This window comes from Pelobates fuscus, chromosome 5, assembly GCF_036172605.1.
Source record: "Pelobates fuscus isolate aPelFus1 chromosome 5, aPelFus1.pri, whole genome shotgun sequence".
NCBI lineage: Eukaryota > Metazoa > Chordata > Amphibia > Anura > Pelobatidae > Pelobates > Pelobates fuscus.
In genome coordinates, this window is record NC_086321.1 from 376656711 (window position 1) to 376674355 (window position 17645).

At 44.9% G+C, this 17645-nt stretch overlaps 1 protein-coding gene across 1 annotated transcript; it reads right to left on the reverse strand.

Moving 5' to 3' along the window:
• Positions 1 to 1930: 1930 nt before the first annotated feature.
• Positions 1931 to 14847, reverse strand: CANT1 (calcium activated nucleotidase 1). Its single transcript, XM_063453428.1, has 4 exons — positions 14715 to 14847; positions 6411 to 7063; positions 3764 to 3967; positions 1931 to 2625 (listed from the first exon to the last, which is right to left on the reverse strand). The coding sequence occupies exons 2-4, from the start codon at positions 7042 to 7044 to the stop codon at positions 2255 to 2257; spliced, it is 1209 nt and encodes a 402-aa protein (XP_063309498.1). The 5' UTR covers positions 7045 to 7063; positions 14715 to 14847; the 3' UTR covers positions 1931 to 2254.
• Positions 14848 to 17645: the final 2798 nt, after the last annotated feature.

The window sequence follows — 17645 nt, forward strand, 5'->3', positions numbered from 1 at the left end:
TAAATTAGTAATAACAGTAAATGGGGCTCGCAGTTTGATGTAGGTAGGAAATGGCTAAGGATGGATTTATGGAAGGTAGACAAGTTATCGGCGAGTTTCGGTCACTTGATGATTGAGGTCAAAGTACCAGAGTTTAGAGATTTTTATTTATTTATTTTTTTAAATCTGCTATTTGGTCTTCGGTTTCGAAAGCTGAATGTCAGCTTAATGTTTAGTGAGTGCGAGTTTAAAGCATATTAGTCCAGTTGGTCTGTGCAAATAAAATCCATCTAAATCCGGCTACATGTGCTTTATTACTTTTTTTAAATGTGAAAAAGCATTGGGAGGCCATAGCATGGCAAAACGCTGCACCGATCATCATCTCATAGAGATGCAATGCAGCTGAACGCCAATTGCTGCACACTGTGCAGCACTGACTCAGGAAGCATCTCTAGTGGCCATGTGAGTGTTACTAGGCAGTAATGTAACTTTTTGTTTTCTCTGACAAAGCAGTGTTTACATTAAAAATCCTGCAGGGACTGACTATACCCACCAGAACACATTACGCTGCCTTTAAATGTGTAATGGCAGGAGCTAGATAGAATCATGCCAACAGTTAGAGTTAGGTGACACATTGAGTTATGTTGAAAAGAAGGAGAGGAATTAAGAAAAGCAGACTACATATTGACTGAACATAATCTGCAGTTTTGAAAGACAGTGATTAGTAAATATGTCTCCGGTAAATTGTGACACTATGGAAATAGCGCAACACAGAGGGCTAAGTCAACTTCTTATATCTTAAAGGATCACTATAGTGTCAGGAAAACAAAGCGGTTTTCCTGACACTACAGTGCCCTAAGGGTGCCCCACCCTCAGGGTCCCCCTCCCTTGGCGCTGAAGAGGTTAACACCCCTTCAGCTACTTACCTTAATCCAGCGCCGGGTTCCCTTGGCGCTAGTGACCTCTCCTCCCCCGCTGACATCAGCTCCCGAGTGGAGCGTAATGCGCATGTGCGGCAAGTGCCGTGCGCGCATTCAAACAGTCCACAGGAAAGCATTTCTCAATGCTTTCCTATGGACGTTCTGCACGCTGGATGCGAATTCCGCATCCAGCGTCGCAGATGCGCCTCTAGCGGCTGTCAGGAAGACACCAACTAAAGGCTGGATTAACTCTGCAATGTAAATATAGCAGTTTCTCTGAAACTGCTATATTTACATCTAAAGGGTTAAAACCTGATGGACCTGGCACCCAGACCACTTAATTGAGCTGAAGTGGTCTGGGTGACTATAGTGTCCCTTTAATTTTGCCAGTTAAAGATGACAATTAGCCACTAACTAATATTGTAAAGCGCTGCGAAATCTGTTGGCGCTATATAAATGGCAATAATAATAATAATAATAATAACAACTATGTTGAAGTGATCACAAGCCCTATCATTCAGATGCTTTTTGAGAACACTTACAAATATAAAATCAGTTAATAAAAAAACACTCTACCTTACATTGGACATTTCCACTTTGATGATCTCAATCCTGAAGAAGAGTTAATGACACATAAACGGAAACCACTGGACACTTATCAAATACAACCACTAAAACGACTTGAAAAGTAATTGAAAACACTTTAACAATTAACAAATTCCTGAAAGTATTTCTAAGCATTGGCAAAGAATAAGAAAACCATCCCATAGCTCCTCTGCAACTTATAATGTTTACAAACAACATTAAAGAGTCAGTCTAGCCTCTACATGACGAGGTAGTAGTTATGGTTCCATTAGGCTGTGAGCACAACCTCTCTGATTCTTGGTCAAACCATTTCAAGCAGATTGACCAGAACTCAGTGGTCCTCAAGGCACCAACAACCTGAAACACAAGATTACTGATCCTGTCGAATAATCCAAAACTTTATGTGAAATGACCTTTCCTAAAAAAAAACAACACACAAACAGGGGTTTTAAAAACACAGTTTAATAAAAAGATTCCAGAGTCATCGACCTCAGACATATTGATTTGGGGTTACAAAGGCTCAAGGTATTGTGGAAGATCCGTAAAGTGTTTTTCTCCAATGATTTTCGTCCCCAAATATAAATATCATCAACGAATAAATAATATAATTCCCTTAACTAGGGGCATGTTACTGATTCAGTTTAGGTTTGAGGATTTAAGTAATTTATTACAAAATCTGATAAGAAAAGAATCCCCTTAATATTTAGCAACACCCCCCAAAAATGTCTGTGGACAAGAGAAGCAGCAGAATTAAAAGTCACAAAGATGATTTAGATAAATTCAATTCCTTCATATTTAACGCTTCCGATTTTAGTCTCCGGTAATAAGACTCGACCATCCAGGAAAAAGACCGTTATGTAAGTGGCCACCTTGCCACCGTCCTCCTCGGATTTGAGAGCCACGATGATCTGGTCATCTGTGCCTGGGATGAATTTAAAGGATGAAAAGCCATGAGTGGGGACCAGTGGCCCTACGTGGGACATAGAGACATCAGAAAAGTCCCGAGTGGCACGGAGTAAGATGTTTGAGCCTCTCTGCTCATCCTCTTTCTCGCTGTAACGCTCGTGGCTGGCTCGCCGTGGCAGGAAGAACCAGCTCTGCAAAGTGTCACTCCAAGCAGCAGACTCGTGGATAAGGTATCCTGCATTGGGATGGAGAAGACCGAAAAAAAGATCGTATCCAATGTTCGCATAATCAGCAATGTCATGACCACATTAAACTAAACATGTCATTTTCTATGAACTGTTACACCAGAAATACAACAAAACTTGGGGGGAGAGGGGAATAATAAAAAAAAAAGTTATATCTAACAGTGTAAAAATAAATAATATATCACTATGTCAACTATTACATTTATGTAAAGATCCCCAATAGAATCTTAGCATTCTTCTTGGTTACTCACAAACCCAGTAGTTGACATTGTTACATTTAGGTTTGTATATAGTCATTCTATACATGCGCTGGAAAAAATGCTGGTAAATATATAGTTTAACATAGAATTCCTTTTTAATTAATGCGGAGTTCTGAAATGGATGGACTCTGTCCCTAAATGGTGAAAGCATCATCCTGCACATTTTCTATATTTAGATGCGGCTGTGTGCACTAAATGCATAATCTCTACAGGTTTGTCAGCAGTGTAATGGTAGTATGCCTTAGAACAGGGATAGGCAACCTTCGGCACTCCAGATGTTGTGGACTACATCCCCCATAATGCTGGCAAAGCAACATGGGAGGTGTAGTCCAAAACATCTGGAGTGCCAAAGGTTGCCTATGCCTGATCATTATTATTTAACCATGAAATCTACAGTTAGTTTTCAGGGACAACTGGGGGTCTTGATGTTATTACTCAACAGACGCTCACCAATATTAAACATCTGTTCCACCCCAGTAACAATACGAAGTCACAGACGTATGCACAGAACTACTCTCTAACCTCTGTCAAACTTACTCACTAAAGTGTCTGCAATTTAAAGTGAAGTCCACATTTCAGGCCAAGATAGCTGAACTGACAGAATTGACTGACTGAACTGGAGAATTTTTCCAAGTCAGCTTTTTGAGCCTAAAATGGAAAATTTACTTAGAATTTCTTAACAATTCCCCCTTTAGTGAATAACCGGTGACAGACTCTGGCTGTAAAGGCAGGCGGTTGGGTGGAGAAAACGCCCAGCTTTACTACAGGTTAGAATTTCCCCCATAAGTACCGGTAGGGGCACAGGAGTGGCATTAGTTTACCATCTTTCACATGTTATCACAGTTTCCTGAACTCCACGCAGACTCACCTGGAGGCTGAATGCCAGCGGCAGCACGCAGTGTGTTGTAGTTGGACACCCAGCTGTAATGCTGGACATCACCCCGTGGCCCGATCACTTTCACCCACTCTGGATTTTCGTTCAGCACCTGTCCCGATGTGGTGGTCCACTCCTTCCCCAGCCCTCCAACATACAGCTGCTCGTCTCTCACCGCTAGCCACTCCGCCTTAAACCCTGCCGCAAAAGAGACACAAGATAATGTATAACTGGGATATTCTTCTAAACACCACCAACAACAAACAAAAACACAAACAAATGCACTGATGTACTTGGATAACCTTAAGATTGTGAAAACTTCCATTCATTCTCTAATTTCTAAATCAGCATAATTAGTCTTCCAACGTTTAACCCTTTTTAAGCATATAAGATATTTCCCGTCACGCAACTGGCCTATTTTCTGATCCTACTAATGTTAAACCAAGATCCCTTTAATGTTGGCTAACTTTGACAATGCAGAGGTTTGTTAGCAAGCTTTCCCACAATGCACTGCTAACCTGAACCACTATGCATCTTGAGAAATAAACACTGCTAAGGTAAGTCATCACTGCTTGGTATGTTTATATGGGTTATTTGAAAACTTGATGTATTCAAAGTTTTTCATAATTTGATCGGATCGGATATGAAAGGGTTCATGCCAGAAGAAATACCGCAATCTGACACAGACAGAATGGTGTCTATTAATCCAAATAGACCAGGGCTTGAAAAATCCCAGGACGCCATGGCGACTAGAAATTTTGCTCTGAATCCTGGGATTTGTCTGCCCCTTAGTGGCCGGCCTGCCTTCTGGGGAGCATCGCACTGTTTAATAATACTGGGAGCCGGAATATGACTTCTCCCACGCACGCAAAAAGAGAGAGCAGCCCCACTGGACCCCAGGGAAAGATCCAGCCAGCTCTCTCAAAGGTAGGGAGGCTGGGTGGACTACAATTTAAAATGTAAATGCGTGTGTGTATCAGTGTGTGTATGCCTCTGTCAGTATGTGTGTGTGCATGTCTCTGTCAGTGTTTGTGTGTGCGTCTGTTAAGGTATCTTCCCCGCTCCAATCACATTTATAGCTTGGACGAAAGACGAGACAGGGGGGATATGATAGAAACATTTAAATACATAAAGGGAATCAACACAGTAAAGGAGGAGACTATATTTAAAGGGACACTATAGTCACCTGAACAACTACAGCTTAATGTAGTTGTTCAGGTATTATCTATAGCTCCCTGCAGGCAATCTAATGTAAACACTGTATTTTCAGAGAAAATACAGTGTTTACATTAATTGATAAGAATACCGCCAGTGGCCGTCACTCAGACGGCCACTAGAGGGACTTCCTATCACGCAGGGCCCTAAAAAGGCCCTGTACACGTCAGACGTATTAAAATACGGCTGACGTGTTCAGGAGTGAGAAGGCACTGTGTGCGCGCCTTCTCTCTCTCCAGCCTGTCAGCGGAGGAGGGGGGCGGGCAAAGACCGCGAGCAGAGCTGTCACTCAGCTCAGCTCGCGGCCGCGCACACCGCGCGCATGCGCGGTAGTGCGCTAAGCACTTCAGAGAGCGGCATGAATGCCGCCCTCTGAAGTATGTGCGGCGAAGCCGCGCATGCGCACAAGGGAGCAATGACGCTTCCAAATGGAAGCGTCTGATTGCTCCCTGCTCGCGCCCGCCTATTTCGTCATTTTGACGAAATAGGGGGCGCGGCTTCACGAGGCTCCCGGCGCTGGAACGAGGTGAGTAAACTCTCCTCCCTGGAGAGTCCCTTTAAAAGAAGAAAAAAACTGCCACAACAAGAGGACATAGTGTTAAATTAGAGGGACAAAGGTTTAAAAATAATATCAGGAAGTATTACTTTACTGAGAGGGTAGTGGATGCATGGAAAAGTCCTTCCAGCTGAAGTGATAGAGGTAATACAGTGAAGGAGTTTAAGCATGCGTGAGATAGACATAAGGCTATCTTAGATATAAGAGACTGATGAAAGTATTTAGAAAATTGGGCAGACTAGATGGGCCGAATGGTTCTTATCTGCCGTCACATTCTATGTTTCTATGTTTTACTCACCTTTTTTCCCACGCCATGCCGGTTTCACCGCTGCTTGTTCCACCTTAACAGCGTTATGATCTCAGCTAAGCCAATGTATTCCCATAGGAAAGCACTGGGGGGATATTGCGCATGATTTGTACAGGTAACATTCAGAACAAAGGTGCGGCACACTGAGCAGCATTGACACAGGACTCTCTAGTGGCCATCTGAGTAACGGTCACTAGAGGCAGAAATGCAAACACTGCCTTTTATCTGAAAAGGCTACAGGCACCAGAACAACTACATTAATACGTAGTGGTTCTGGTGACTATAGTGTCAATCTGCAAGCCCCTCCTTAAGGATCAGAAGAGGATGGCTAGAGCAATGTTATCTGATGGACATTACTGGCCATTTTTTAGAGGCATGTATGGGCTTCCAAAAATTATCCAGCAGATTATCCGAGATCAATACTTGTTACTTTTATGTTCCTTTTAGGTCTGTCACTCAAAACGTAGCAAACCCCTTCAAAATGAGACATTGCTTTAGACATTATGAGAAACCCATGCTTTTATGATCGCACACGGATTGATACTGTGCTACAAAACACTCACCCTTATCCACACTTCCATCACCATCAGTCAGTATGACCCAAGGCACGGCCCTGTTGCCTTCCACTCTGTAAACAACTCCTGTTCGATCATCCACGGTGTACAACTTCCCGTTAAAAACGATCAACTCGGACAGTTCCATCCCACGTCCTTTCTCTGCCAGGTGAGTCTCCAACTTGATATCTTCTTTTTCCCATTCAACGGTCACTTGGTCCCCAGTATTAAACAACGTCAAATGACCCCTCTTCAGGTAGCTGAACCAAGTGTTGTCTTTGGAGCTTCGAGAATCTGTGTCCAAGTCTGCAATGAGAGCAATCTGGTAGCGGAGGCCTTCGGCAGTTTTCTGGGGAAGGGTCAGTGGGTAGGTGTCATTGTAGACCAGTCCAGTCATGGGCTCCACCATCCTCCAGTTGTGATTGTTTGGAGGTAGTGAGGCTCGTGGAGTCGAGGAGCGGTGAAAGCAGAGCAGCAAGAAGATCAGTGCCAGGCCAACACCAAACAGTACAATAGCACGCCATCGCGGTCGGAAACGGGGATCTGCTGTCTTTGTCATGGATGCCAGGACAGGGAGACCACCCACACTGATCCGCAGGGGGTTCATAGACTCTTTACATTCCAGCACCGCTTCATAAGACATTAGTGAGGACTGCCAGACCCTGGTAGAGAAACATAACAAACATGAGAAGCAGTAACAATATATCAGAAGGAATTATTGTGTGGCTTGTAATCACACACTCAGCCATTAGAGGGCACCAGGAGTCTATATTTCACCCTCCATATAACACAACCTTTTGACTATGCTCTACTTTTAAAGTCAGCTACTCAGCCAATGAAAGATGGAAACATCACCGTGATTTAGTCCTCCTACAGGGTTTTGATTTCTAATTCGTAACAAAGTAAAACACTCAATACCCATAAAGCAACAGGTCACAAACAGAAAAACGTTACTGATCAACTATATAAAGATCACACAACCGAATAGAAATCTTTTAAAAGGTTACGGTTACTTGGAAGGATTTTTAATATTTTATCCAATCCACCGCATTTACCTCTATCCTGGAACTGGGTGCCTCCATCTTAACTCACTGTTAATCATTGTGTCATTGTAATATTCTCTGCATGCTCCTGTCATTCAGCATAGACAGGACCAAAACTGGATTGTGACCCAACTGCTTAAACTTTCATATGCATTTCAATGGAAACTAAGCATAATAAAAAGAAACATGAAACAAAAAGATCAACACATTCTATAGGTGATTTTTCACCTGTAGAATGTAAATGCACAAATATGTGTTCCTGACCCTATAGTGTTAAAAACACAATCTAGCCCCCCTAAATATAGTAAAATCTTACTTTTATTAAATTCTGCTGCTGCTGGCTCTGCATGCTTGGCTGACATCATCTGAAGTGATGATCTGAGCCAATCAAAATGCTTTCACATTCACATTGGATCGGCTGAGATTGTCAATTCTGATTATCTCAGCCAAGGAGGCGGGGCGTGGCAAACACCGCCCTGGCCAATCAGCATCTCCTCCTAGAGATGCATTGAATCAATGCATCTCTAGGAGAAAGTTCAGTGTCTGCATGCAGAGGGTGGAGACTCTGAATGGCAGTACTGCACAGTGTGCAGCACTGCCCAGAAAGCACCTTTAGCTTCCACCTGAGGAGTGGCAAGTGGAGTTTTCCCTAGGCTGTAAGGTAAACACTGCTTTTTCTCTGAAACAAACAGTGTTTACTGCAAAAAGCCTGCAGGGACTGACTATACTCACCAGAACAAATACATTGTTGTAATGCTGTAATTGCATTAAGTAATTCAGGGCCACATGCAAGGTGACATACAACACACGTATATACATCCTGGTATGTACTGTAGGACAGTTACAGTATACAGCTGCAATGGCTCACTAAGGGCAGACCCCATATTTAAGAACCACACTCCCCCGCCATTACTATGCAAGTTTAGTTTTATTTTTTGTTCTCATCACCTTCGGTTTAGAAAATACTGTCAAACATTGCTTTAAGAAATGTTTGTTTGTTTTTTAAATCTGTGTCTTTGAGAAATGCCAGTCATTTTTTTTTATCCAGAGCATTAATCTAAGGACTATATGAAGATGCACCTCAATCCGCAGCTCTATGCAGAAATTATCTGGGAAGCTGTGATTCTGGCTGAGACTCTGGCCATTTACATGAGACTTTCTCAAGAAGTGTCACTGCCCTCAAGCAGACGTTTCAGTAAAACTGGTTAAGCAAACAGGGATCAAGCAGGACAAAGCTTAGAGCCACGTCACATACATATGGGTGTGCCACCTTTTCATGTCCTTATCTTTATTCTATGCAGATTAACCCTTCAAAAACCCCTCAGCATGTAAAAAAAATAAATCTTGTCCTCACGCTGGCTGCAAAAGTAAATTTTACAAGGAACGATTAGCAAACACAGGACTTGTAAAATTGGTTTCAGGTCTCTCCATTGGTGGGTGACCACCATGAAACCTACCTTCCTGAGGAGTGGAAGGATGCCTATAGTATATCATATCGGCATACGTACATACATCAGACTCCTTTACTGTGTGGATTATTCTGCAAAACACAGGTTTCAACTGATTGTTGGGTTATTCCCAACAATGCTTTAAGCAGGAAATGTAAGGGAAAAGAAAAGTGAAATTGCAATAGGTAAAGGGAAACAACAGCAAAGATTGCCAATGTAACTGTAAAGATTGCTTTAAGTAAGGGTAAAAAAATGAAAATTTTGCTATAGGCAAGGGAAACACATAAACAATTGCCGCCAGGTGACGGCAGACCGAGGGAAGGATTGCCGCCAAGTGACGGCAGACCGAGGGAAGGATTGCCGCCAGGCAGACCGAGGGAAGGATTGCCGCCAGGTGACGGCAGACCGAGGGAAGGATTGCCGCCAGGTGACGGCAGACCGAGGGAAGGATTGCCACAGGTGACGGCAGACAGAGGGAAGGATTGCCACAGGTGACGGCAGACAGAGGGAAGGATTGCCGCCAGGTGACGGCAGACAGAGGGAAGGATTGCCGCCAGGTGACGGCAGACAGAGGGAAGGATTGCCACAGTTGACGGCAGACAGAGGGAAGGATTGCCACAGGTGACGGCAGACAGAGGGAAGGATTGCCACAGGTGACGGCAGACAGAGGGAAGGATTGCCACAGGTGACGGCAGACAGAGGGAAGGATTGCTATAGGTGATGACTGACCGTGTTGCACATGCCAGACATCCCATAGAGACAGACCATACATACACTGTTACAGTGTCACAGATTCCAGACAGACAGACATACCATACACACACTATAACAGGTTCACAGATGCCATAGCCGAAAGCTGACAGACCATACACACACTAACACAATGTCACAGATCGCATAGACACAGATTGACAGACCAAACACACACTATTACAGTGTCACAGATCCCATACAGACACCCCATACACACACTATTACAGTGTCACAGATCCCATACATACACTATTAGTGTCACAGATCGCATAGACAGAGACTGGCAAACTATACACACACTATTACAGTGTCACAGATCGCATAGACACAGACTGACACCCCATACATACACTATTAGTGTCACAGATCCCATACAGACTGACACCCCATATATACACTATTACAGTGTCACAGATTCCATACAGACTGACAAACCATACACACACTAATACAGTGTCACAGTTCACTTACAGGCTAACACAGCATATACACACTATTACAGTGTCACAGATTCCTTCAGACTGACAAACCATACACACACTATTACAGTGTCACAGTTCACTTACAGACTAACACAGCATATACACACTATTACAGTGTCACAGATTCCATACAGACTGACAAACCATACATACACTATTACAGTGTCAGATTCCATACAGACTGACAAACCATACACACACTATTACAGTGTCACAGTTCACATACAGACTAACACAGCATATACACACTATTACAGTGTCACAGTTCACTTACAGACTAACACAGCATATACACACTATTACAGTTCCACTGATGACAAGCACATGTTCAGAAAATAGAAACTCTTAATATATACTAAACATGGTTTTTGATTGTCGTCTAGCTGCAGAGGGGGATAATCTAAGGATTAATAGGGGTTCATGGGGAGCACAGTGACACCACCTTACAGCACTGACACATACATCGTCAGAACAATAAAACACAAGTTTTCAGTATCAGAATATCCATAAAATAGACACAATTAGAGTATTAGTTAAACATTTAGAAACATTTTGCCTTTCAGTACTAAGGCTGCAATAAAAGCCCACCTTTTCAGTACTGGGATAAAAGCACACACCTGTTCAGGAATAGCATGTATGGACACACCTACCTTTGCAGCATTAGCCCAGGAATGACTCACGCCTTTCCAAGTAACAATGAATATTGTAACTACCTACCATTCATTGTATAGTAACGGGGAGGAGGTATATCTATTTCTCCAGTCAGAGAAGTGTCATCAATGAGTGATTAAAGGGGGAACTATTAACACAGGGATTTAGGGAGACCCTGAGGCAGGGCTGTCATCTATGAGAGATTATTGGGTGGTCTGATAAAGCGGGGATTGGGGAGAAGGGACTGCTTTCAAAAAGTGATAAGAGGATGTGGTTAGATAATGCGGAGATATAGGGTCACTGTCAGTAATGGGGAGAGGTTTAGATAATGGGGGGGTTCCTGTCAGTAATGGGGAGGGGGTTAGATAATGGGGGGGTTCCTGTCAGTAATGGGGAAGGGGTTAGATAATGTGGGGGTTCCTGTCAGTAATGGGGAAGGGGTTAGATAATGTGGGGTTCCTGTCAGTAATGGGGAAGGGGTTAGATAATGTGGGGTTCCTGTCAGTAATGGGGAAGGGGTTAGATAATGTGGGGTTCCTGTCAGTAATGGGGAAGGGGTTAGATAATGTGGGGTTCCTGTCAGTAATGGGGAAGGGGTTAGATAATGTGGGGGTTCCTGTCAGTAATGGGGAAGGGGTTAGATAATGGGGGGTTCCTGCCAGTAATGGGGAAGGGGTTAGATAATGGGGGGTTCCTGTCAGTAATGGAGAGGGGGTTAGATAATGTGGGGTTCCTGTCAGTAATGGAGAGGGGGTTAGATAATTGGGGGGTTCCTGTCAGTAATGGGGAAGGGGTTAGATAATGGGGGGTTCCTGTCAGTAATGGGGGAGGTGTTAGATACTGGGGAGATGTCAGATACGGGGGAGGGGGTTAGATAATGGGGAGATCTGTCAGTAATGGGGGAGGGAGTTAGATAATGGGGAGATCTGTCCGTAATGGGGGAGGGAGTTAGATAATGGGGAGATCTGTCAGTAATGGGGGAGGGGGTTAGATAATGGGGAGATCTCTCAGTAATGGGGGAGGGGGTTAGATAATGGGGAGATCTGTCACTAATGGGGGAGGGGGTTAGATAATGGGGAGATCTGTCACTAATGGGGGAGGGGGTTAGATAATGGGGGGGTCACTGTCAGTAATGGGGGAGGGGTTAGATAATGGGGAGGTCTGTCAGTAATGGGGGAGGGGGTTAGATAATGGGGGTCACTGTCAGTAGTGGGGGAGGTTTTTTTTTTTTAATGGGGGTCACTGTCAGTAATAGGGAGGGGGTTAGATAATGGGGGGGTCACTGTCAGTAATGGGGAGGGGGTTAGATAATGGGGGGGTCACTGTCAGTAATGGGGAGGGGGTTAGATAATGGGGGGTTCCTGTCAGTAATGGGGAGGGGGTTAGATAATGGGGAGTTCCTGTCAGTAATGGGGAGGGGGGTTAGATAATGGGGGGATTTTGGGGTTTCCTGTCAGTAATTGGGGGTTCCTGTCAGTAATGGGGGAGGGGTTAGATAATGGGGGGTCACTGTCAGTAATGGGGAGGGGGTTAGATAATGGGGGGTTCCTGTCAGTAATGGGGGAGGGGGGTTAGATAATGGGGGGTTCCTGTCAGTAATGGGGGAGGGGGGTTAGATAATGGGGGGTCACTGTCAGTAATGGGGAAGGGGTTAGATAATGTGGGGTTCCTGTCGGTAATGGGGAAGGGGTTAGATAATGTGGGGGTTCCTGTCAGTAATGGGGAAGGGGTTAGATAATGGGGGGTTCCTGCCAGTAATGGGGAGGGGTTAGATAATGGGGGGGTTCCTGTCAGTAATGGGGAAGGGGTTAGATAATGGGGGGTTCCTGTCAGTAATGGAGAGGGGGTTAGATAATGTGGGGTTCCTGTCAGTAATGGAGAGGGGGTTAGATAATTGGGGGGTTCCTGTCAGTAATGGGGAAGGGGTTAGATAATGGGGGGTTCCTGTCAGTAATGGGGGAGGTGTTAGATACTGGGGAGATGTCAGATACGGGGGAGGGGGTTAGATAATGGGGAGATCTGTCAGTAATGGGGGAGGGAGTTAGATAATGGGGAGATCTGTCAGTAATGGGGGAGGGGGTTAGATAATGGGGAGATCTCTCAGTAATGGGGGAGGGGGTTAGATAATGGGGAGATCTGTCACTAATGGGGGAGGGGGTTAGATAATGGGGGGTCACTGTCAGTAATGGGGGAGGGGTTAGATAATGGGGAGGTCTGTCAGTAATGGGGGAGGGGGTTAGATAATGGGGGTCACTGTCAGTAGTGGGGGAGGTTTTTTTTTTTTAATGGGGGTCACTGTCAGTAATAGGGAGGGGGTTAGATAATGGGGGGGGGTCACTGTCAGTAATGGGGAGGGGGTTAGATAATGGGGGGGTCACTGTCAGTAATGGGGAGGGGGTTAGATAATGGGGGGTTCCTGTCAGTAATGGGGAGGGGGTTAGATAATGGGGAGTTCCTGTCAGTAATGGGGAGGGGGGTTAGATAATGGGGGGATTTTGGGGTTTCCTGTCAGTAATTGGGGGTTCCTGTCAGTAATGGGGGAGGGGTTAGATAATGGGGGGTCACTGTCAGTAATGGGGAGGGGGTTAGATAATGGGGGGTTCCTGTCAGTAATGGGGGAGGGGGGTTAGATAATGGGGGGTTCCTGTCAGTAATGGGGGAGGGGGGTTAGATAATGGGGGGTCACTGTCAGTAATGGGGGAGGGGGGTTAGATAATGGGGGTTCCTGTCAGTATTGTGGGGATTTGGGGGGTTCCTGTCAGTATTGAAGGGATGTTGGGGGTTCCTGTCAGTAATGGGGGAGGGTGTTAGATAATGGGGGTTCCTGTCAGTAATGGGGGAGGGGGTTAGATAATGGGGGTTCCTGTCAGTAATGGGGGAGGGGGGTTAGATAATGGGGGGTCACTGTCAGTAATGGGGGTGGGGGGTTAGATAATGGGGGTTCCTGTCAGTATTGTGGGGATTTGGGGGGTTCCTGTCAGTATTGAAGGGATGTTGGGGGTTCCTGTCAGTAATGGGGGAGGGTGTTAGATAATGGGGGTTCCTGTCAGTAATGGGGGAGGGGGTTAGATAATGGGGGTTCCTGTCAGTAATGGGGGAGGGGGGTTAGATAATGGGGGGTCACTGTCAGTAATGGGGGAGGGGGTTAGATAATGGGGGGTCACTGTCAGTAATGGGGGAGGGGGGTTAGATAATGGGGGGTCACTGTCAGTAATGGGGGTGGGGGTTAGATAATGGGGGTTCCTGTCAGTATTGTGGGGATTTGGGGGGTTCCTGTCAGTATTGAAGGGATGTTGGGGGTTCCTGTCAGTAATGGGGGAGGGTGTTAGATAATGGGGGTTCCTGTCAGTAATGGGGGAGGGGGTTAGATAATGGGGGTTCCTGTCAGTAATGGGGGAGGGGGTTAGATAATGGGGGGTCACTGTCAGTAATGGGGGAGGGGGTTAGATAATGGGGGGGTCACTGTCAGTAATGGGGGAGGGGGGTTAGATAATGGGGGGTCACTGTCAGTAATGGGGGAGGGGGGTTAGATAATGGGGGGTCACTGTCAGTAATGGGAGTGGGGGGTTAGATAATGGGGGTTCCTGTCAGTATTGTGGGGATTTGGGGGGTTACTGTCAGTATTGTGGGGATTTGGGGGGTTACTGTCAGTATTGAAGGGATGTTGGGGGTTCCTGTCAGTAATGGGGGAGGGGATTAGATAATGGGGGGTCACTGTCAGTAATGGGGGTGGGGGGTTAGATAATGGGGGTTCCTGTCAGTATTGTGGGGATTTGGGGGGTTACTGTCAGTATTGTGGGGATTTGGGGGGTTACTGACAGTATTGTGGGGATTTGGGGGGTTACTGTCAGTATTGAAGGGATGTTGGGGGTTCCTGTCAGTAATGGGGGAGGGGATTAGATAATGGGGGGTTCCTGTCTAACCGTAATTTCTTACCGGTACTCGGGTCCCTGGCTCCCGCCTGCTGCACACACTGAGCTCCGGTCACCCGCCCGGCTCCATCACCTCAAACTGGGGACAGAATTTCCGCCTTCCCCAACAAACTACAACTCCCGGCATTCCAGGCGGCGACTACAGCTCCCGGCATGCACTGCGACTGGCAGCCCGCGTCTGCGCATGGTGGGTGGGGCTATGCTAATTAGCTGCCAACACAGCACCTGCATAGAGCCCTGTATTACACCCCATATACCCTGCATTACACCCTTACTGTGTATTACACCCCATATACCCTGCATTACACCCTTACTGTGTATTACACCCCATATACCCTGTATTACACACTGTACTGTGTATTACACCCCATATACCATGTATTACACCCTGTACTGTGTATTACACCCCATATACCCTGTATTACACCCTGTACTGTGTATTACACCCCATATACCCTGTATTACACCCTTACTGTGTATTACACCCCATATACCCTGTATTACACCCTTACTGTGTATTACACCCCATATACCCTGTATTACACCCTGTACTGTGTATTACACCCCATATACCCTGTATTACACCCTGTACTGTGTATTACACCCCATATACCCTGTATTACACCCCGTACTCTGTATTACACCCCATATACCCTGTATTACACCCTGTACTGTGTATTACACCACATATACCCTGTATTACACCCTGTACTGTGTATTACACCCCATATACCCTGTATTACACAATGTACTGTGTATTATACCCCATATACCCTGTATTACACCCTGTACTGTGTATTACACCCCATATACCCTGTATTACACACATATACCCTGTATTACACCCTGTACTGTGTATTACGCCCCCTATACCCTGTATTACACCCTGTACTGTGTATTACACCCCATATACCCTGTATTACACCCTGTGCTGTGTATTACACCCCATATACCCTGTATTACACCCTGTACTGTGTATTACACCCCATATACCCTGTATTACACCCTGTACTGTGTATTACACCCCATATACCATGTATTACACCCTGTACTCTGTATTATACCCCATATACCCTGTATTACACAGTGTACTGTGTATTACACCCATATACCCTGTATTACACCCTGTACTGTGTATTACACCCCATATACCCTGTATTACACCCTGTACTGTGTATTACACCCCATATATCCTGTATAACACCCTGTACTGTGTATTACACCCCATATACCCTGTATTACACCCTGTACTGTGTATTACACCCCATATACTCTGTATTATACCCCATATACCCTATATTACACCCTGTACTGTGTATTATACCCCGTATACCCTGTATTACACCCTGTGCTGTGTATTAACCCCATATACCCTGTATTACACCCTGTACTCTGTATTATACCCCATATACCCTGTATTACACCCTGTACTGTGTATTACACCCCATATACCCTGTATTACACCCTGTACTGTGTATTACACCCCATATATCCTGTATAACACCCTGTACTGTGTATTACACCCCATATACCCTGTATTACACCCTGTACTGTGTATTACACCCCATATACTCTGTATTATACCCCATATACCCTATATTACACCCTGTACTGTGTATTATACCCCGTATACCCTGTATTACACCCTGTGCTGTGTATTAAACCCCATATACCCTGTATTACACCCTGTACTCTGTATTATACCCCATATACCCTGTATTACACCCTGTACTGTGTATTACACCCCATATACCCTGTATTACACCCTGTACTGTGTATTACACCCCATATATCCTGTATAACACCCTGTACTGTGTATTACACCACATATACCCTGTATTACACCCTGTACTGTGTATTACACCCCATATACCCTGTATTACACAATGTACTGTGTATTATACCCCATATACCCTGTATTACACCCTGTACTGTGTATTACACCCCATATACCCTGTATTACACACATATACCCTGTATTACACCCTGTACTGTGTATTACGCCCCCTATACCCTGTATTACACCCTGTACTCTGTATTATACCCCATATACCCTGTATTACACCCTGTACTGTGTATTACACCCCATATACCCTGTATTACACCCTGTACTGTGTATTACACCCCATATATCCTGTATAACACCCTGTACTGTGTATTACACCCCATATACCCTGTATTACACCCTGTACTGTGTATTACACCCCATATACTCTGTATTATACCCCATATACCCTATATTACACCCTGTACTGTGTATTATACCCCGTATACCCTGTATTACACCCTGTGCTGTGTATTAAACCCCATATACCCTGTATTACACCCTGTACTCTGTATTATACCCCATATACCCTGTATTACACCCTGTACTGTGTATTACACCCCATATACCCTGTATTACACCCTGTACTGTGTATTACACCCCATATATCCTGTATAACACCCTGTACTGTGTATTACACCACATATACCCTGTATTACACCCTGTACTGTGTATTACACCCCATATACCCTGTATTACACAATGTACTGTGTATTATACCCCATATACCCTGTATTACACCCTGTACTGTGTATTACACCCCATATACCCTGTATTACACACATATACCCTGTATTACACCCTGTACTGTGTATTACGCCCCCTATACCCTGTATTACACCCTGTACTGTGTATTACACCCCATATACCCTGTATTACACCCTGTGCTGTGTATTACACCCCATATACCCTGTATTACACCCTGTACTGTGTATTACACCCCATATACCCTGTATTACACCCTGTACTGTGTATTACACCCCATATACCATGTATTACACCCTGTACTCTGTATTATACCCCATATACCCTGTATTACACAGTGTACTGTGTATTACACCCATATACCCTGTATTACACCCTGTACTGTGTATTACACCCCATATACCC

Excerpts from the sequence above, each read along its gene's own strand:
- CANT1 (XM_063453428.1), bottom strand. The coding sequence starts at position 7,044 with ATGTCTTATGAAGCGGTGCTGGAATGTAAAGAGTCTATGAACCCCCTG. Across the intron at positions 3,968-6,410 it reads TGATGGAAGTGTGGATAAGG|GGTTTAAGGCGGAGTGGCTA; the intron begins GTGAGTGTTTTG and ends CTTTTGCGGCAG. Across the intron at positions 2,626-3,763 it reads CGCTGGCATTCAGCCTCCAG|GATACCTTATCCACGAGTCT; the intron begins GTGAGTCTGCGT and ends ATCCCAATGCAG.